Raw genomic sequence first — 21,580 nt, 5'->3', positions numbered from 1 at the left:
AAATATGTAGACATGTCTACAAATCTATCCGCTTGAATTGGCTCCCGCGGATCGATCCGGTGGTCTGTACAGACTCACCGGATCAATCCGTCCGAAGGGATCCCCCGCATGCGTCGTAATGATTCGACGCATGCGTGGAATTCCTTTTATAACAGCGTCGCGCACGTCGGCGCGACACGTCATCGCGATGGGATTTCGATCCAATGGTGAGTACACTCCATCGGATCAAAGTCCGTGGAAATCCTTGAGAGGATTTATCCGCGGATACGGTCCGGTGGACCGTATCCGCGGATAAATCCTCTCGTGTGTACTAGGCCTAATATGGCGTGGTTTTGCACTAAAAAATGTTTTTATTTTTTTTCCTGCATTATGAACATGCATAGGTAAAATAAAACATTAAGTGATACATTGGAGTATCACAATAACATTAGTAACCACTATAGTTATAGAGAGATCATTGTTGGCATGTAGCCTGACTCTGGAATAAAACATACCCAACAGGTAATAATAACCTATAATAAAACAATATAAAAGAGCCGACAATATATTGTTTTATTCTTCTGTTATCGCACGCTAGCCGCTGCCTAAAGACTGTGTTGTGGTAGCGCGGTTTTTTGTTGTATATAATAATAACCTATAGTCAGCACTGCTGTCAGTTCACAATTGAGGACCCTGGTCACCCATCTACACAGCATAGAAGTCTCATCAGAAATGGTCTTCATGGAAGTGCCATCGTACTTGGGGCCAAACACAAAATTGCATATACAGTGGAACCTCGGATTACGAGCATAATCCGTTCCAGGAAAATGCCCGTAATCCAAAGCACTCGCATATCAATGCGAGTTTCCCCATTAAAGTCAATGGAAACGAAAATAATTTGTTACGCATTGACTTCATTGGCATGCAATACCGCATGTGGCCAGAGGTGGGGGGGGCGCAAACCGAGTTTGAAAAAATCCTAACACAGTGCTCGTATTGCGAATCGCTCGTTACCCTGCGTTGCTCGCAATCCAAGGTTCCCCTGTACATATATAAAAAAAAGAATACCATAGAAAAATGTAATAATTATGAATTTAAATAAAAACAGAAATACAGTTGAAAACACAATAGAGAATATATAAAAGGTGAGCTCCGTGTGCATTCTTCCTTGAATCTTGGCGTGCTTCATGTATTTCTTCCAGATCTGTGTAGTAATCCAGCGTGAGACGTTACTTCCTGTAATACAGACCAGTGGTTGTTGAACTCTCTCTCAGTAGGCAGGGTGATTGGTCTTGTCTCCGCCCCTGGGTGGGGCTTGCCGGGTCTGTCCCCCAGCTCTGCTCTCTGTACAGGCTATGTACAGCACAGTGATGATATCACCTCTACATCCATCCTGGGTGTCATCTATGCTAGAAGTGCCTCTGATATTGGCTAGAGAAATTACAGGCATGCTAAGATACTCGGCTATGCAGCACTGACAAGAACAATCACTTTGACGGATCACATGACACATCTGACATATTTTTTAAGCCCCCGATTATGATGACCTCCATCTCGCTGATGAAGATAATGATGGAAATTATCGAGCCTATCACTGTGAGACGGTGGGAACCCCTCATAATGGGCAAAGCAGGTGTACAGACCCGGGAACTTGGCACAGGGATGGTGGGAACCCCTCATAATGGGCACAGCGGGTCTACAGACCCGGGAATTCAGCACAGGGATGGTGAGAACCCCTCATAATGGGCACAGCAGGTGTACAGACCTGGAAACTCAGCACATGGATGGTGGGAACCCCTCATAATGGGCACAGCAGGTCTACAGACCCATTAACTCAGCACAGGGTTGGTGGGAACTCCTCATAATGAGCACAGCAGGTGTACAGACCTGGGAACTCAGCACATGGATGGTGGGAACCCCTCATAATGGGCACAGCGGGTGTACAGACCCAGGAACTCAGCACAGGGTTGGTGGAAACCCCTCATAATGGGCACAGTGGGTCTACAGACACGGGAACTCAGCACAGGGATTGTGGGAACCCCTCATAATGGGCACAGTGGGTCTACAGACACGGGAACTCAGCACAGGGATTGTGGGAACCCTTCATAATGGGCACAGCAGGTATACCGACCCGGGAACTCAGCACAGGGATCGTGGGAACCCCTCATAATGGGCACAGCAGGTCTACAGACCCGAGAACTCAGCACAGGGATGATGGGAACCCCTCATGATGGGCACAGCAGATGTACAGACCCGGGAACTCAGCACAGGGATGGTGGGAACCCCTCATAATGGGCACAGCAGGTCTACAGACCCATTAACTCAGCACAGGGTTGGTGGGAACTCCTCATAATGAGCACAGCAGGTGTATAGACCTGGGAACTCAGCACAGGGATGGTGGGAACCCCTCATAATGGGCACATCAGGTGTACAGACCCGGGAACTCGGCACAGGGATAATGGGAACCCCCATAATGGATACAGCAGGTTACAGACCCATGAACTTGGCACAGGAATGTTTAGAGGGTTGTATTACTAGAATTTAATGGCAGTGTACCTAAAAAAACTTCAATATATTTTTGCCCCGCCCCAAACACATCAGTCTGAACATGAAAAAAAAGTTATGAGCCCATGTGAATTTTCTGATGAGTAACAAGCGATTTCCTGTAACCAAAACTTTTCCCGCACTCCGAACACGAATAAGGACGCTCGCCAGTGTGACTTCTTTGGTGGCTAACAAGGTCTCCTTTCTGAAGGAAACATTTGCCGCACTCTGAACAAGAAAAGGGCCGTTCGCCCGTGTGAATCCTTTGGTGGGTATCAAGTGAACTTTTCTGAAGGAAGCATTTCCCGCACTCTGAACATGGATAGGGACGCTCACCCGTGTGTATTCTCTGGTGTTTAACAAGGTTTCCTTTCTGAATGAAAGATTTCCCGCACTCTGCACATGAATAGGGACGCTCACTCGTGTGAATCCTCTGATGTATAAGAAAGGCTGTTTTCTCAGTAAAGCTTTTCCCGCACTCTGAACACGAATAAAGACGATCGCCTGTGTGATATTTCTGATGTGCAAGAAGCACTTTTTTCTGAGTAAAACACTTCCCGCACTCTGAACAGGAAAAGGGACGTTCACCGGTGTGAATTCTCTGGTGTTTCAGAAGGCATTCTTTCTCAATGAAACATTTCCCGCACTCTGAACATGAATACGGACGCTCAACTGTGTGCGTTTTCTGGTGTCTAACAAGACTACTTCTTAGAATAAAACCTTTCCCGCACTCTGAACATGAATACGGACGTTCACCTGTGTGAACCTTTTGGTGTCTGACTAGTAAATTTTGGAGAACAAAGAATTTCCCGCACTTCGAACACGAATAAGGACGCTCGCCTGTGTGAATTTTCTGATGTAAAAGAAGTACCGATTTGACAGAGAAAGATTTCCCGCACTCGGAACACGCATAGGGACGTTCACCCGTGTGAATTCTCAGGTGCTTACAAAGGTTTGCTTTCTGATTGAAACATTTCCCGCACTCTGAACAGGAATAAGGTTGTTCTCCTGTGTGACGTCTCTGGTGTACAAGAAGAACGTTTTTCTCAGTGAAAGATTTCCCACACTCTGAACACGAAAAGGGACGCTCACCCGTGTGAATTCTCTGGTGCTTACGAAGGTTTGCTTTCTGGCTGAAACATTTCCCGCACTCTGAACATGAATAAGCACGTTTTGCTGTGTGACTTCTCTGGTGTATAAGAAGTACTTTTTTCTGAGGGAAACATTTCCCGCACTCTGAACATGTATAGGGACGCTCACCCGTAAGACGTTTCTCATGTCGATCTTCTCTGTTTTCATTGAACGATTGCTCTCCTTCATTGCTAAGCAAAGATTCCATGGAAATGGATGGATCTGTTGATCTCTCCATGCTCTGAGATCTTAGATTTATATCTGGGGTAATAGTATGTGATTTATCAGAAGATTCCTCAGGATTAGAGGGATCCATTGATCCCCCCAATTGGGAAGGTCTGGGATGTATATTTGGAGTAACAGAATTTCCTCCTGGAGAACATTTTGTGATGTCATCATCTTCTGCACTATGACCTGGAGAGAGAAAATTAAATGTCCATCAGAGGTGTTCCACACATCGCCCCCAAGTGTTGGAAAACAAATTTAAAATGTTTGAAGTTTTCTTAATCATTCTGAGTCCTATTTGTTGGTCTAGCACTCAACGGAATCTCAGAGTTCTGTCATGGAAATGGGTGATATCATAACAGAAAAATATGAATAAAAGTCAGATAAAGGATATAATACACCCATACCATCACAGAACTGCAGGTTACTGAGCAGGGGATCAGCAGAGCTGGAGGTTACTACTGAGCGGCAGATCAGCAGAGCTGGGGGTTACTACTGAGTGGGGAATTGGCAGAACTGGAGGTTATTACTGAGTGGGGGGGGGGGATCAGCAGAGCTGGGGGTTACTACTGAGTGAGGTGGGTCAGCAGAGATGGAGGTAACTACTGAGCAGGGGGTCAGCAGAGCTGGGGGTTACTACTGAGTGGGGGGGATCAGCAGAGCTAGGGGTTACTACTGAGTGGGGAAATCGGCAGAGCTGAAGCATGTAAATGTTTGAAGTTTTCTTAATATTTGTGAGTCCTATTTGTTGGTCTACCATTCAACAGTATCTCAGAGCTCTGTCATGGAAATGGGTGATCTCATAACAAAAAAATATGAATAAAAGCCAGATAAAAGGATATAATACACCCATACCTTTACAGAACTGCAGGTTACTAATGAGCGGGGGATCAGCAGAGCTGGGGGTACTACTGAGCAGGGGGATGAGCAGAGCTGGGGGTTACTACTGAGCAGGGGATCAGCAGAGCTGGGGGTACTACTGAGCAGGGGATCAGCAGAGCTGGGGGTACTACTGAGCAGGGGATCAGCAGAGCTGGGGGTACTACTGAGCAGGGGATCAGCAGAGCTGGGGGTACTACTAAGAAGGGGAATCATCAGAGCTGGAGGTTACTACTGAGCAGGAGATCAGCAGAGCTGATGACTATATGAGCTATGACTAAGCATCAAATGATGTGAAACGCGTTAGCTATTTGTCCCTGTTTCTTCTTTATATGATATGACTGTACTGGATTTTATTTCTACAATAAAGACGTCTTTAATGGATTGCGGCGATCCAGGATGTTTTTCCCTCTACAGGAGATCAGCAGAGCTGGAGGTTACTACTGAGTGGGGGATCAGTAGAGCTGGAGGTTTCTACTGAGTGGGGGGGGGGTCAGCAGAGCTGGGGGTTACTACTGAATTGGGGTCAGCAGAGCTGTATTGTACTACTGAGTGGGGGGATCAGCAGAGCTGGAGGTTACTACTGCATGTAAATGTTTGAAGTTTTATTAATGTTTGTGAGTCCTATTTGTTGGTCTCGCATTCAACAGTATCTCAGAGCTCTGTCATGGAAATGGGTGATCTCATAACAGAAAAATATGAATAAAAGACGAAGCATATAATACACCCATACCACAACAGGTAACTGGGGACTGGAGTGAGAGGACTGAGTGGCAGAGCTTGGGAAGAGCTTGGGGAGAGAAACTAGCAATGTCACACGTGGTGAGCAGGGACCAGAGAGATAGGAGGATAAAAAAAAGAAAATCAGCAGAACTCGGGGTTACTACTGAGTGTGTGTGGGGGGGATCAGCAGAGCTTGGGGTTACTACTGAGTGGAGGGGGTCAACAGAGCTGGGGGTTACTGAGTTGGGGGGGGGGGTCAGCAGATCTGGGGGTTGAACTACTGAGCAGGGGGGGGGAATCAGCAGAACTGGGGGTTACTGAGTGGGGGGATCAGCAGAGCTGGAGGTTACTACTGAGTGGGGGATCAGCAGAGCTGGAGGTTACTACAGAGTGGAGGATCAGCAGAGCTGGGGGTTACTATTGAGCAGGGGATCAGCAGAACTGGGGGGTACTACTGAGTGGGGGATCAGCAGAGCTCTGGTTACTACTGCATGTAAATTTTTGAAGTTTTCTTAATGTTTTTGAGTTCTTTTTGTTGGTCCAGCATTCAACAGTGTCTCAGAGCTCAGTCATGGAAATGGGTGATATCAAAACAGAAAAATATGAATAAAAGCCAGATAAAAAATATAATACACCCATACCACAACACGCAGCCTTAGGACTGGAGTAAGAGGACTGAGTAGCAGAGCTGGGGAAAAGACGCAAGAGAAACTAGCAAAGTCACACAGTGGTGAGCAGCGTGGGAGTAATATAGCGGTAGGTGAGTGGGGACCAGAGAGAGAGGAGGATCAGAAAACCAGATGATCAGCAGAGTTGGGGGTTACTACTGAGTGGGGGGGTAAGCAGAGTTGGGGGTTACCACTGAGTGAGGGATCATAAGAGCTGGGGGTACTACTGACTAGGGGGATCTACAGTATCTCCTCCTCATTGGTTGGGAACATGACATTATATTGAGGAATGGAGATGGACCTTTCATATGGCCTTCTCCATGTCTGTCTGTCCTCCTGCAAGGTGATTAATGTGGCCAGTCTCTGGGTGGAGACCAAACATGATTTAAGCCAGCCAAGCCTGCAATCTCAGTATCTCCTCCTCATTTGTTGGGAACATGACATAAAATTGAGGACTATATAGTTTATACTATATGAAGAAGTAAAATGAAAATGTGAATTCTCTCGGCATTTAATGTTTATGACTTACTTGTGTCCATATGTAGAGAAGATTCCTCCTGTTTAATTTCCATAATCATCTCCCCCTCCTCCATAGACTGCTGATCTCCACTCACCAACCTCTCTTCTTCTTCCTCTTTATACTCAACTTTGATGTCTTTCAGTTCTTCACCCTAAACCCCAAAGATGATAAAATACGACACCTGGAAACATTATTACTGTAATAGGAAGAGATTTCACAGAAGAATGTCCTCTCGTAGATTAGAATACATTTTGTGTTCTAGTTGTTCACTCCCACCTACCTGATGATGGTGAGGGATGGTGTGACCTTCCTGTCTGGAATCCCGGGAATACAGAGGACCTCCCTCCTCCATAGACTGCTGATCTCCCTTTATCAATGTCCCTTCCGCTTTAACCTCAACTTTTAGGTCTTTCAATTCTTCACCCTAAAAGTGAAAGGAGATTACATTGGGGAAATGGCATCTTTTAGATTAGAACACAAGTTTAGGTCTTCATGCTCAGTACCACCCACCTGATGATGGTGAGGGATGTTGTGATCTTCCTGTGTGGAATCCCGGGAATACAGAGGACCTCCCTCTCCCATAGACTGCTGATCTCCACTCATGAACATCTCTTCTTCTTTAATCTCGGCTTTGATGTCTTTCAGTTCTTCACCCTAAACCCCAAAGATGATAGAATATATGTGCAAAATGGAACAAGAGATTGCATAGAAGAACGTTATCTCATAGCTTAGAATTCTGTTCTAGTTGCTCACTCCCACCTACCTGATGATGGTGAGGGATGGTCTGACCTTCCTGTGTGGAATCCCGGGAATACAGAGGAAGGGGACATCTCTCTGGTGGGTTCCCATTACTGGATCCATCTGTAGGAAACACACACACTGACTGAATACATTGTTTCTATGTGTTTATCAGATGATGGGGGATCTAGGTGGATCCTCCGTACTGCTCTCTCCTTTACAATAAAGTCTCCTCTTACCCGGTGATGTGAGGGGCGGCTGATTCTCCATCATGACGTCCTTGTAGAGATCCTTGTGTCTTTCTAAATACTCCCACTCCTCCATGGAGAAATAGACAGTGACATCCTGACACCTTATAGGAACCTGACACACACAATGATACAGTCACCATCCAGACACACCCCTTGTCTGTTACTGGATAATGTCCCAGAATTGCCGTAATTGGGGAGCTAAAACCAGGTGCTGCCAAAAATCGAATAATTATTAATATCCGAGCTGTTACACCGGTTCCCCTTCTGGTATGGGCTAATACACATGGTTTCGTATTTAGAAAGGTAGGTGGGTGATTTAATGACCTCCCAGAATCCTCCTCACCTCTCCTGTCAGGTCTGTGTTTTATTACTAGAGATAAGAGTGATGTCATGTGACCTCCCAGAATCCTCCTCACCTCTCCGGTCAGCACTGTGTAATAGAGTGATGTGACTGACGCAGTGTTCTTTGTACAGCACTACGGTATATGTCAGAGCGATAGACAGGAATACAATAACTCTATTTATTAATATTATACAATATTTCTGTATATCATCATCTGTTGGGGATAAAATAAGTCACAGTGACTATGGAGGAAGAGGACGGACATGACGGGGGGTTACTGGGTGTAAATATAAAATAATATCTTATTACCACCTCTGCTGCCAGTTCCAGCAATGTCTCTCTCTACTTCCTCCCGACTCACCTCTCACCTGGAACTTCCTGTTTATATGTGACATCACTTGCTATTTTTTCAACCTGCGTCACTTCCTGTCTGTTGCGTTCCATTGACAATAAGTAAGGTCGCCTCTTTGTGGAGAATATAAAAACTGCAGAATACATTGTTTTTCTTTTTTTCGTCATGCTTTTATAGCCGCTTCTTTAACCTGTTCAGCCCCGGAAGGTTTTATCCCCTTCATGACAGGCCATTTTTTGCGATTTGGCACTGCGTTGCTTTAACTGACAATTGTGCTGTCCTGTGACGCTGTACCCAAATAAAATTGATGTCTTTTCTTTTCCCACATATAGAGCTTTCTTTTAATGGTATTTAATCACCTCTGCGGTTTTATATTTTTTGCGCTACAAGCTAAAAAAGACAGCATTTTTTACTTTCTGCTATAATACATATCCAAAAAAACAAAAAACAAAAAAAACGAATTACTTCATCAATTTAGGCCAGTATGTATTCTGGTATATTGATTGGTTTGTGCAAAAGTTATCATGTCTACAAAATAGCGGATAGATTCAGGGACTTTTATTTTTTATAACATTTTTTTACTAGTAATGGCGGGACATTGCGGCGGACAAATGTGACACTAAGTGAAGCTTTTTGGGGACCAGTGACACCAATACAATGATCAGAGCTAAAAATAGCCACTGATCACTGTATGAATGACACTGTCAGGGAAAAGGTTAACACTAGGGGGCGATCAAGGGGTTAAATGTGTTCCCTGGGAGGTGTTTCTAACTGTGGGGGGGGAGTGGATTCACTGGAGAAAAAGAGAGATCGCGACTCAGCGGTGCTTTGTTTACATTGGCGCACCGCTGATCTGTCTCTCCTGTGAACGATCGGCAAGTCGCGGTGGCCATTGCGGCCGCCGGACCCGCTGATTGGCTCCCAGTAAATATGCCATGGGCTGCTCAGTCTAAAATGCCTGGACCTATTTTTTGTCCCAGTCCGGGCCTGGTGATATGTATGGATTGTCACCATGCTTTTAATCTGTACATGATTTTGTGTTGCCTTTTATTAATTTTGTATCAATAAAAACGTTATTTATATTTTTCCATATATGCGTTTCCACACCTGATTCTACTTTTCAAATCTGTACCGAGATACTTAAATTGCCCCGTCTCTTGGAACTTTGGTTTCGGGACCAAACAATTCCGATTTCTATATCTGTTGGATGATGGTACTACTGATCTGTAATATACTACATATATATATATATATATATATATATATATACCTTAGAGGCTACACTGAAATTTTACGAGTGAGACTGGGATCAAGTTGGGTCATATTGTTAACATTTTTATTACAGTAGGCATACAACTATAACATCACACCCCAAACTCTCCACCACATCTTTTCCACACCCCAAAAAAAGCTTGTTAGCCCAAGTGAATCTTCTGGTGTACAGTAAGTGTAGTTCTGTTACTGAAACATTTCCCACACTCTGAACACAAATAAGGACGCTCCCCCGTGTGTATCCTCTGGTGAGTGACAAGCGCATATTTCCGAATGAAACATTTCCCGCACTCCGAACACGAAAAAGGGCGCTCTCCCGTGTGAATCCTCTGATGGTTGACAAGTTCTGCTTTCGAAATGAAACATTTTCCGCATTCTGAACACGAATAAGGGCGTTCGCCCGAGTGAATCATCTGGTGCGTAACGAGTGCGCTTTTCTGGATGAAGCATTTCCCGCACACGGAGCACGGATAAGGACGCTCGCCCGTGTGAGTTCTTTGGTGTTTAACAAAGTGTCCCTTCTGATTGAAACATTTTCCACACTCTGAACACGAATAAGGACGCTCGCCCGTGTGACTCCTCTGGTGTTTACGGAGATTTTCTTTCTGAACGAAACATTTCCCGCACTCTGAACAGGAAAAAGGACGCTCACCCGTGTGACATCTCTGGTGTTTAAGAAGTTTTTGTTTGGTAGTGAAACATTTCTCGCACGCTGCACACGGATAAGGACGCTCGCCTGTGTGACTCCTCTGGTGTTTAAGGAGGTTTCCTTTTTGAGTGAAACTTTTTCCGCACTCTGAACATGAATAGGGCCGCTCGCCAGTGTGACTTCTCTGGTGTTTTACAAGGTTCCATTTCTGAATGAAAGATTTTCCGCACTCTGAACATAAATACGGACGCTCACCCGTGTGAATCATCTGGTGTTTAAGAAGGTGTCCTTTGTCATTGAAACCTTTTCCGCACTCTGAACACGAATAGGGTCGCTCCCCTGTGTGACTGCGCTCGTGTTTAAGAAGGCTCACTTTGTGAATGAAACATTTCCCGCACTCTGAACATGAATAAGGACGCTCTCCCGTGTGACTTCTCTGGTGTTTAAGAAGGTTTCCTTTCTGATAAAAGCTTTTGCCACACTCTGCACACGTATGATCATCCGTGTGACGTTTTTCATGTCTTAGACGTGCTCTGTTTTCTGTGAATGATTTCCCACACACCGAACCTGACCATGAGCTCTCTTCTGTGGGAACTCCTTCATGTCTTAAAGAAGATTCCTCGGGAATAGACGGATCTATTGAAGTATCTGTACTGTGAGATCCTATAGTCTTGGTGTGTGATCCGTCAGAAGATTCCTCAGGATTAGAGGGATCCATTGATCCCCCCAATTGGGAAGGTCTGGGATGTATATTTGGAGTAACAGGATTTCCTCCTGGAGAATATTGTACAATGTTATTATCTTCTGCTTTATAATCTGAATTCAAAATAAGGCGTCTTTCCGAAATATTCAAGATATAGGGTCCACCTGTAGGAAATAATTGTTAATTAACGGTTATAAGTATTCTTCATGCCTTAGATGAAAGGACTCAAGAGTGTCTTAATGGAACAATGCCATATCAGAAAAATCAATACAAACCACAAAAGGCTACAACAATACACCCAAATTACACTGGATGACATTGTTTTTGCACTGATGACATTGTTACTAATGGAATGGAGATGAATCTTCTTCCACCTCATTTCTTGGTTGGGGACTAAGGACATGCTACAGCCTTGGATCTCAACGTGTGGCCCTTTTACACTTTTTGTGCAGTCCTTTATTAAACATTATATTGAGGAACGGAGATGGACCTTTCATAAGGTGTACAGTATCTCCTCCTCATTTGTTGGGAACATGAGATTATATTGAGGAATGGAGATGGACCTTTCATATGGCCTTCTCCATGTCTGGCCACATTGATCACCTTGCAGGTGGACAGACAGACATGGAGAAGGCCATATGAAAGGTCCATCTCCATTCCTCAATATAATGTCATGTTCCCAACAAATGAGAAGGAGATACTGAGATTACAGGCTTGGCTGGCTTAAATCAGGGTTGGTCTCCACCCAGAGACTGGCCACATTAATCACCTTGCAGGTGGACAGTCTCTGGGTGGAGACCAAACCTGATTTAAGCCAGCCAAGCCTGCAATCTCAGTATCTCCTCCTCATTTGTTGGGAACATGACAATATATTGAGGAATGGAGATGGACCTTTCATATGGTGTACAGTATCTCCTCATTTGTTGGGAACATGAAGTTATATTGAGAAATGGAGATGGACCTTTTATATGGTGTACAGTATCTCCTCCTCATTTGTTGGGAACATGACGTTATATTGAGGAATGGAGATGGACCTTTCATATGGTGTACAGTATCTCCTCATTTGTTGGGAACCTGACGTTAGATTGGGGAATAGAGATGGGCCTTTTATTTGGCCTTCTCCATGTCTGTCCATCTGCAAGGTGATTAATGTGGCCAATCTCTGGGTGGAGACCAAACCTGATTTAAGCCAGCCAAGCCTGCAATCTCAGTATCTCCTCCTCATTTGTTGGGAACATATTATTATATTGAGGATTGGAGATGGACCTTTTCATATGGTGTACAGTATCTCTATTTTTCCATTTTTTGTTTATTACTTACTTGTGTCCATATGTGGAAAAGATTCCTGTTTACTTTCCATAATCATCTCCCCCTCCTCCATAGACTGCTGATCTTCAGTCACCAACGTCTCTTCTTCTTCCTCCTTAATCTCAATTTTGATGTCGTTCAGTTCTTCACCCTAAACCACAAAGATGATAAATGTTTAATATTGATAAAATTAATAACATAAAAAGTAACCCCCAATAATAAGTAATTACACCGAAAAATGGCATCTCAAAATTTAGAATACTTTGAGTTTTTTCTGCTCAATTGTATCTACAGGATCCTGGTGTGTACATATGTGAACTTCCTGTGTGGAATCCCAGGAATACAGAAGACCACCTTCCCCCATAGACTGCTGATGTCCACTTACCAATGTCTCTTCTTCCTCCTCAACTTTGATGTCTTTCAATTCTTCACCCTAAACCCCAAAGACAATAGAATACATGTAAAATAAAGGGAAAAGATTACATAAACTAATGTCATCTCATATCCTAAAATTCCTTTTAGGGTTACATGCTTCGTCTCCTATACCTGCTCATTATTTGTAAAGTTGTGAACTCCCTTTGTGGAATCCCAAGAATAGAGAGGGCCGTCTTCTTCTATAGACTGCTGATCTCCGCTCACCAACATCTCTTCTTCTTCCTCTTTAACCTCAACTTTGATGTAATTCAGCTTCTCGCCCTGAACCCAATAATGATAGAGTACATTTATAAAAAAGGTACAAGAGATTACAGAAGAATGTTATAGCATAGCTTAGAATTCTATTTGCTTAGTACCACCTACCTGATGATGGTGGGGGATGGTGTGACCTTCCTGTGTGGTATCCCGGGAATACAGAGGACGGGGGCATCTCTCTGGTGTGTTCCCATTACTGGATCCATCTGTAGGAAACACACACACTGACTGAATACATTGTTTCTATGTGTTTATCAGATGATGGGGGATCTAGGTGGATCCTCCGTACTGCTCTCTCCTTTACAATAAAGTCTCCTCTTACCCGGTGATGTGAGGGGCGGCTGATTCTCCATCATGACGTCCTTGTAGAGATCCTTGTGTCCTTCTAAATACTCCCACTCCTCCATGGAGAAATAGACAGTGACATCCTGACACCTTATATGCCCCAGTTGGGAAGATTTCTCTTGCCTTGCTATTGAGCTGACCTGGAAAGAATTAGTAATAAAAAAGTTCTTAATTTTCTCCCCCTACATCTACATTTAAAAACAAAATGATGGTTGCAGTAGGGCTTTATAGAGACGTAATATCTAGTAAATATTGGATTGCAGAGAATATGGGTTTTGTTAAATACTACTGACCATGGAGGATATGTAGACATGACGTTGTTCTGTGTGCACAGTGCCCGGGAATGTCTATATTGTGAGCCCCGTCTGATTACATTGCATGTACTGTGCACATTGATGTCACCCTGACAGCCAACTCCACCAAAATAAGACTGGGGGCATCTGTGCTGTGATTGGTGTTCAGGATCACATGACAGAGGCCAATCAGGTTATGGTGAGGGGACTAAGGGAAGCAACATTTCTCCACTAACATGAAGGATGAATGGCTCTGTATTTAGGATGTATCTGGTCTATAAAACAGAGGCTCTGGATGGACAGTTGGATAAAAGGCTCTATATTTAGGATGTATCCGGTCTATAAACCAGAGGCTCTGGATGGACAGTTGGATAAAAGGCTCTATATTTAGGATAAATCTGGACTATAAACCCGAGGCTCTGTATGGACAGTTGCATAAATGGCTCTATTAGGGAGGTGTATTTTTTTTTTCCTTTATCTGTGCCCCTTTCTGAGGATCACATGCTGGTCGGAGCGGAGGGAATATTTCTCCAGTTTCAGGCGCATGCCTATTCAGCCCCGCTCACATGTTCTTCTGCCCTGGCTCAAGTCCCAGCCAGCCACCTGCCTGTTTATCTCCTTGTCTTCCCTGGTGGAGTGATCTTCCTCTGTTCCCCAGCCAGTAGTAGCCAGGGTCCGGAGAGTAAGACTTAACAGGCTGTGAGGGGGGCAGCGGCAGAGACGGCAAAGAGTCGCTGATTGCTGCCATTACTAGTAAAAGAAATATGTCCCCGGATTTTATTTAAAAAAATCTGGTCACCTTAATTTAGGATGTATCCAGTCTTTAAACCAAAGGCTCAGGATGGACAGTTGGATAAATGGCTCTATATTTAGGATGTATCTTCTCTATAAACCAGAGGTTCTGGATGAACAGTTGGATAAATGGCTCTATATTTAGGATGTATCCGGTCTATAAACCAGAGGCTCTGGATGGACAGTTGGATAAATGGTTCTATATTTAGGATGTATCCGATCTATAAACCAGAGGCTCTAGATGGACAGTTGGATAAATGGTTCTATATTTAGGATGTATCAGGTCTATAAACCAGAGGCTCTGGATGGACAGTTGGATAAATGGTTCTATATTTAGGATGTATCCGATCTATAAACCAGAGGCTCTAGATGGACAGTTGGATAAATGGTTCTATATTTAGGATGTATCAGGTCTATAAACCAGAGGCTCTGGATGGACAGTTGGATAAATGGTTCTATATTTAGGATGTATCCGATCTATAAACCAGAGGCTCTAGATGGACAGTTGGATAAATGGTTCTATATTTAGGATGTATCAGGTCTATAAACCAGAGGTTCTGGATGGACAGTTGGATAAATGGTTCTATATTTAGAATATAACTATGTAAATATTACAATACACTATATATGTGTATTGGCATCTTTTGGAGATAAAAGACATCACAGTGACTATGGAGGAAGAGGACGGACATGACAGGGGGGTTACTGGGTGTAAATATAAAATAATATCTTATTACCTCCTCTGCTGCCAGTTCTTGCAATGTCTTCTCTCTTTTTTTTTACATAACCTCTGACCCGGAACTTCCTGTTTTACTTACATCACTTCCTGTCTTTGCGTTCCACGGACAATAAGTGAGATCACTACCTGGTGGGGAATATAAATACTGCAGCCTGTGTTGTCCCTCCGTACTTCACCAGCTGCTCCATTGTGGCCTCCTCGTCATTGCTGTTGTATAAATGATACCTCACAGAAACCTAACTATTCCATAAAAATAATGGAATCCAATAATTGTAGTATATTTATTTATAATGATTTCTTTTTTTATGTTGCTAAATAGACTCTATCGAATATATATATATTTCACATTTGTTTTTTGCAGTTTAGTGTGTCAATCGAAAAATTTAGATTATAGGTCCAAACCTTATATGCACCCAGTGAAGTTACTGGCCTCTAGTGATACACAGAAATGAAACAAATTCTTCTACATACGTTGTATCTGTTTATCTGCGGTACTCTCTAAGTTCTCTGGGGCTATTCAGAAGTCCAGAAATATAAAGCGTGTCTGAGTTTTCAGAAAGCAGGGGGCGTGGAGCTGAAGTTACACTCTACAGAGCTCAAAGAGTGCTGATTGGAGGGAAGGGACACCACCTTTCACACAGCAACAGAGCTGAAGCTGTCAATCACAGGCTGTGTGCTGGAGCTCTCTCCCCTGTCACCTTTTTTCTCTTGGTGTCAGGAAAACTTGTGATGCTCCAGATGATGTCCAATTGGACGAAACATGTTGGGTGACGGTGGTGGAATCATTGCATACTTACCTATACGTTACAAGCTTGTTTATCCAGAATTTTTGTAAGTGTAAACCCCCTTTTTTTACAATAAATATGCCACACGGTATTACACTATGTGCAGTTCTCTTTTTTTCATGCACATTATGGATCGTTGCACCATTTGATGCGGTTCAGCGCACGTTTTGGAGTCTGTGTCTTGCTACTGGGAACCTTTGGGGAAAATTGGATGGGACCTATCCTGCTTACATTGTCCTCCTGTGGTGTATTTTGTTGAGGTTCATCCTCACCAATGCCTGTTTGACACACCTGCTATATAGTACATGGCTTTTCACCTTATTGTTGTAAGGCAGGGGTGTCAGACTCAATTTCATTGTGGGCTGCATCAGCATTATGATTGCCCTCAAAAGGGCCGGTTGTAGCTGTAAGATTAGATGTCCAGCGCATCCCCCTCCCCTTACATTAGATGTCAAGAGCCATCCCACCATCAGAAGTTGAGTCCCCCACTTTCCCTTACATCACAGTGCACCCCCTTTCCTTATGCTGCTGCTGGGAAGAAGCTGGATGCATTGCCTTAAAGCGTAAAGTAAGGGTCTGCAGGAGGACCAGAGGGGAGCTGGAGCTCTTCTGCAGCTGCAGGAGAGGTGCGAGGGCCACATGAAATGGCCTGGAGGGCCAGATTTGGCCCGTGGGCCATGTGTTTGACACCTAGGCTGTAAGGTAACAGCTTAAGTGGATGATGCTAACAATCCAGTGGCTCCTAGTAATCCTCCTATGTTTAGCCCAGCTGATGGCTCTCTCAGATGAGTGATTCTGGCTCCCTCTAGGGGTCCTCCTCCATTTGGTCGATTGGCTCTTTCAGATGAGTGATTACGGCTCACTCTAGGGGTCCTCCTCCATTTGGCCCAGTTGGTGGCTCTCTCAGATGAGTGATTCCGACTCCCTCTAGGGGTCCTCCTCCATTTGGCCATGTTGGTGGCTCTCTCAGATGAGTGATTCCAGCTCCCTCTAGGGGTCCTCCTCCATTTGTCCCGGTTGGTGGCTCTCTTAGACGAGTAATTCCGGCTCCCTCTAGGAGTCCTTCTCTCTTTGGCCTGGTTGGTGGCTCTCTCAGACGAGTAATTCCGGCTCCCTCTAGGAGTCCTTCTCTCTTTGGCCTGGTTGGTGGCTCTCTATGGTAGATATAGGCTCTTCTATGTTGGTCTGATGGTCTGGAAGTCGTTCTTAGCATCCAGATTGTTGTATGATAAACATCTTCATTACTTCCTGGATGGGCCTGAGGATGGGAAAACTGCTAAGACCTCCTGGTGGGACGGAAGATCCCAGTAAAGCCACGGAAGGCGGTGGGATGGGGACATCCCTTCCTGCTGCTTGTAAAAGCAATCCAGCGGCTAGTTATCCACTAGGCTTGCTTTTACAAGAGAGCCAACTGCCGGTGTTCTGTCGAAGTGCCCAGCTATCGAATAGTGCCCCGGGACGAACTGCGCATGCGCCGTATGTAACGGCACAACAGCTGAGTTTACGATCAGCTGTCGTGTCGGCTAGAGGGCGCCTGCGCACAATAGCCGACTGAAGACATTTTTTCAGTCGGATTTTGCCTTGGGTTGCTGAGGCACGTTCATGTAAACTCAGCTGTTGTACTGTTACATACTGCGCATGCGCAGTTCGTCCGGGGCACTATTCGATAACGGGCACTTCTCGACAGAACACCGGCTCTAAAATATGGTACCAGGGTGATGCCTGCAGCTGCATATCATCCCGGCATAACCACCTGAAATCCAGTGATGTACCAGGTACGTGACTGGTCGGCAAGTGGATAAGGCCCCAATCACACCTTAGCATTTCATAAGCATGTGCAAAATCGCATATTTTTGAGCATTGGTGAAATGCAAAAAAAACAAGTGTCGTGCTTGCAATGTCCTTCATTGTTAACGGCACCCCAAACACGTAAGCAAACACTAATTTTTCCCTACGGAAAACCGCACAACAAACATTAACCACTTATGGACCGAGCCTGTTCTTCAGACTCAGTGTTTACAAGTTAAAAACAAGTTTTTTTGCTAGAAAATTACTTGGAACCCCCAAACATTATAAAAAAAAAATTCTAACACCCTAGAAAATAAAATGGCGGTCATTTAAATACTTTTTGTCCCACCGTATTTACGCAGCGGTCTTACAAGCGCACTTTTTTTTGGAAAAACTTTTTTGAATTAAAAAAAAAGACGACAGTAAAGTTAGCCAAATTTTTTTTATATTGTGAAAGATAATGTTGCGCCGAGTACATTGATATCCAACATGTCACGCTTCAAAATTGCGCCCGCTCGTGGAATGGTGTCAAAACTTTTACCCTTAAAGGAGTTCTCCAAGCTAAAACTCTTAACCCCCGCTGTGCCCGGGCTGTAAAACTATACAAAATAAACTTTCACTTACCTGCCTACGATCCCCCGTTGTTCCGATATCGCCGTCCCGTTCTCCGGTCCCGGTCTGTTCCACTTCCTGCGGGTCGGTGACTCACAGTGCGCTCAGCCTATCAGCGGCCGCAGCAATGTCCCGTCGCGGCCGCTGATAGGCTGAGCGCACTGTGAGTCACCGACCCGCAGGAAGTGGAAGAGACCGGGACCGGAGAACGGGACGGCGATATCGGAACAACGGGGGATCGTAGGCAGGTAAGTGAAAGTTTATTTTGTATAGTTTTGCAGCCTGGGCACAGCGGGGGTTAAAAGTTTTAGCTTAGAGAACTCCTTTAAAGATCTCCATAGGCTCTAACGTTCGCTGTGATACCTCACATGTGTGGTTTGACCACCGTTTTCATATGCGGGCTCTACTCGAGTATGCGTTCGTTTCTGCGCCTGAACGCGTCGGGACGGGGCACCTTAAAAAAAAATCTTATTTTTTTTACTGTATTTTAAAACAGTTTAAAAAAAAAATAATTGGGTCACTTTTATTCCTATTACAAGGAATGTAAACATAAAGCATGAAAGGTCCTCTTAAAAAAAAAAAGCAAAAAATGCACAAAGCTCGACACTCAAAAAAGGCGAATAAGCTACTTTGCCGCGTTTGTCGTGCATAGGGGAGTTAATTAAAAATCAATGGGCTACCTGCGATAATGTAGTGTGATTTTGTTGAGCACACATTCACGGAATGCTAAAGTGCGAAAGCTACCTGAACTACACTGATGCGTGTGTCGCGCGTAGGGCAGTATATTGAAATATGCGCGTAGTGAAAAAGCACGCACAGAAGCCACGCCCTGTGTCACGATTTAATGTTTAAGTGGGTACAAAAATAATTGGGACACTCTTCTATTTATTTTAAATTTTTTTACCACAATCCCAACAGTGGAGGAAGAGTACAGAGAGAAGCTGGAAAGGGAGACACAATCTGTGGGTGTGGGATCATTTGGAGTGCCTGGGGATCCAGGACTGATAGCTGATCACCAAATACCAGGAAGTAGAGGAGGGGAAATCACCAGTTCTGTGAGGAGAAGACAGAAACTGTGAGGGAAAAGTGCCTGGGGATCCAGGACTGATAGCAGATCACTGAATACCAGGAAGTAGAAGAAGGGGAGTCACTAGTTCTGTGAGGAGAAGACAGAAGCTGTGAGGGAAAAGTGCCTGGGGATCCAGGACTGATAGCAGATCACTGAATACCAGGAAGTAGAAGGAATCACCAGTTCTGTGAGGAGAAGACAGAAACTATGAGGGAAGAGTGCCTTGGGATCCAGGACTGATAGCTGATCACTGAATACCAGGAAGTAGAAGGAATCACCAGTTCTGTGAGGAGAAGACAGAAACTATGAGGGAAGAGTGCCTTGGGATCCAGGACTGATAGCTGATCACTGAATACCAGGAAGTAGAAGGAATCACCAGTTCTGTGAGGCGAAGACAGAAACTGTGAGGGAAGAGTGCCTGGGGATCCAGGACTGATAGCTGATCACCGAATACCAGGAAGTAGAAGAGGGGGGCAGTCACCAGTTCTGTGAGGAGAAGACAGAAACTGTGAGGGAAGGAGAACACTCTTGAGGTGGCTTCAAATGAACAGGTATTATTTTGTATTATATATATATATATTATATAATATCATATTATATTTTAGTATGATATTTTAATGGTGAAAGAATTGTGGACTTTAACCACTTCCCTACTGGGCCTATTCTGGCACTTCTCTCCTTCATGTAAAAATCATAATTTCTTTGCTAGAAAATTACTCAGAACCCCCAAACATTATATATATATATATTTTTTAGAAGACACCAAAGGGAATTAAATGGCGGCCATTGTAACTTTTTATCTCGCATGGTATTTGCGCAATAATTTTTCAAACGCCTTTTTTTGGGGAAGTAAAAAACGGTTATATGAATTAAAAAATAACAAAACAGTAAAGTTCATCCAATTTTTTTCTTTAATGTGAAAGATGATGTTACGCTGAGTAAATAGATACCTAACTTGTCACGCTCTAAAATTGTGCACACTCGTGGAATGGCGCCAAACTTCGGTACTTAAAAAATCTCCATAGGTGACGTTTTAATTTTTTTTACAGGTTACCAGTTTAGAGTTACAGAGGAGGTCTAGTGCTAGAATTGTTGCTCTCACTCTAACACACACAGCGATATCTCACATGTGTGGTTTTAACGGTGTTTACATATGTGGGCGGGACTTACGTTTGTGTTTGCGTCTGAGCGCGAGTTACCGGGGACAGGGGCGTTTTTAATTTTTTTTTATTTAGTTCATTTTTTTTCCATTTTTTTTTTTTATCACTTTTATTCCTATTACAAGGAATGTAAACATTCCTTGTAATAGGAATCTATTGTGACAGGTCCTCTTTATGGAGAGAGGCGGGGTCAAAAAGACCCCACATCTCTCCTCCAGGCTGGAAAGCATGAGATAGTGGAAAAAAAATCACCGATCTTCTGGGTACCCGGACGTGACGTCATAGAGATGACTGGTGACCATATGGTCACCGGAAATCTCTATCCTCGTCATCTGGCGCCGGCCGATTCGTTCTTCCTGCCCCCCGATGGCACGGGAGAGCCTGGAGAAGCACCGGATGGGGGTGGGAAGGTGGGGACGTTCCCACCCGTCGCCTATAAGAATGATCAATCGGCGGTACTTCCGCTATGATCTTCCTCATGGTGGGCAGAATCTCCGGCTTAAAAGAAGGATATCTGAATGATGCCTGCAGCTACCCCCAGGACGTCCATCGGTATGGAAGGGTTTAACTACCATATGAAGTGTGACAATTTAATTCCCGGAATGCCCACAATGTAGTGCTATGGTGGTGAATCACACAATCATTCACCCTCAAGCATGTTGATTAATGCCTAGTACACAGATTCGAAAATTGGACAAAAGATACGGCTTTCAGAGCTATCGTTTGATAATCTGTTTATCAAACGTTTGATAAATCGTTTGATAACACAGCTGTTGAAGAACCGATCACGACAGTTAATGCCAAAATATCTTAACCACTTGACCACTAGGCACGTAAACCCCCTTAATAACCAGACCAATTTTCAGCTTTCGGTGCTCTCACAATTTGAATGACAATTACTCAGTCATACAACACTGTACCCAAATGAAATTTTCGTCCTTTTTTTCACACAAATAGAGCTTTCTTTTGGTGGTATTTAATCACCGTTGGGTTTTTTATTTTTTGCGCTATAAAAGAAAAAA

At 44.1% G+C, this 21,580-nt stretch overlaps 1 protein-coding gene and 1 long non-coding RNA gene across 2 annotated transcripts in view; both read right to left on the bottom strand.

Moving 5' to 3' along the window:
* Positions 1 to 2,210: 2,210 nt before the first annotated feature.
* LOC120910535 (zinc finger protein 850-like) overlaps positions 2,211 to 21,580 on the bottom strand; it is a 29,265-nt gene continuing 9,895 nt past the window's right edge. The window contains exons 5-12 of the mRNA XM_040322293.1: positions 13,444 to 13,460; positions 13,084 to 13,119; positions 12,832 to 12,981; positions 12,671 to 12,718; positions 12,298 to 12,436; positions 9,772 to 11,141; positions 6,679 to 6,799; positions 2,211 to 4,068 (exon numbers count right to left, since the gene is read on the bottom strand). Of these exons, the coding sequence (XP_040178227.1) occupies positions 2,600 to 4,068; positions 6,679 to 6,799; positions 9,772 to 11,141; positions 12,298 to 12,436; positions 12,671 to 12,718; positions 12,832 to 12,981; positions 13,084 to 13,119; positions 13,444 to 13,460 (3,350 nt within the window). The 3' untranslated portion in view covers positions 2,211 to 2,599. The remainder of the gene's footprint in view (positions 4,069 to 6,678; positions 6,800 to 9,771; positions 11,142 to 12,297; positions 12,437 to 12,670; positions 12,719 to 12,831; positions 12,982 to 13,083; positions 13,120 to 13,443; positions 13,461 to 21,580) is intronic.
* Positions 6,997 to 7,473, bottom strand: LOC120910292. The gene is made up of 3 exons (XR_005741498.1): positions 7,433 to 7,473; positions 7,180 to 7,323; positions 6,997 to 7,093 (listed from the first exon to the last, which is right to left on the bottom strand). It is a non-coding gene; the product is annotated as an uncharacterized LOC120910292 (long non-coding RNA).

The sequence above is a fragment of the Rana temporaria genome, chromosome 8 (assembly GCF_905171775.1).
Source record: "Rana temporaria chromosome 8, aRanTem1.1, whole genome shotgun sequence".
Taxonomy (NCBI): domain Eukaryota; kingdom Metazoa; phylum Chordata; class Amphibia; order Anura; family Ranidae; genus Rana; species Rana temporaria.
The sequence above is the reverse complement of the archived record's forward strand: the minus strand, read 5'-3'. Positions and strand labels throughout refer to the sequence as shown.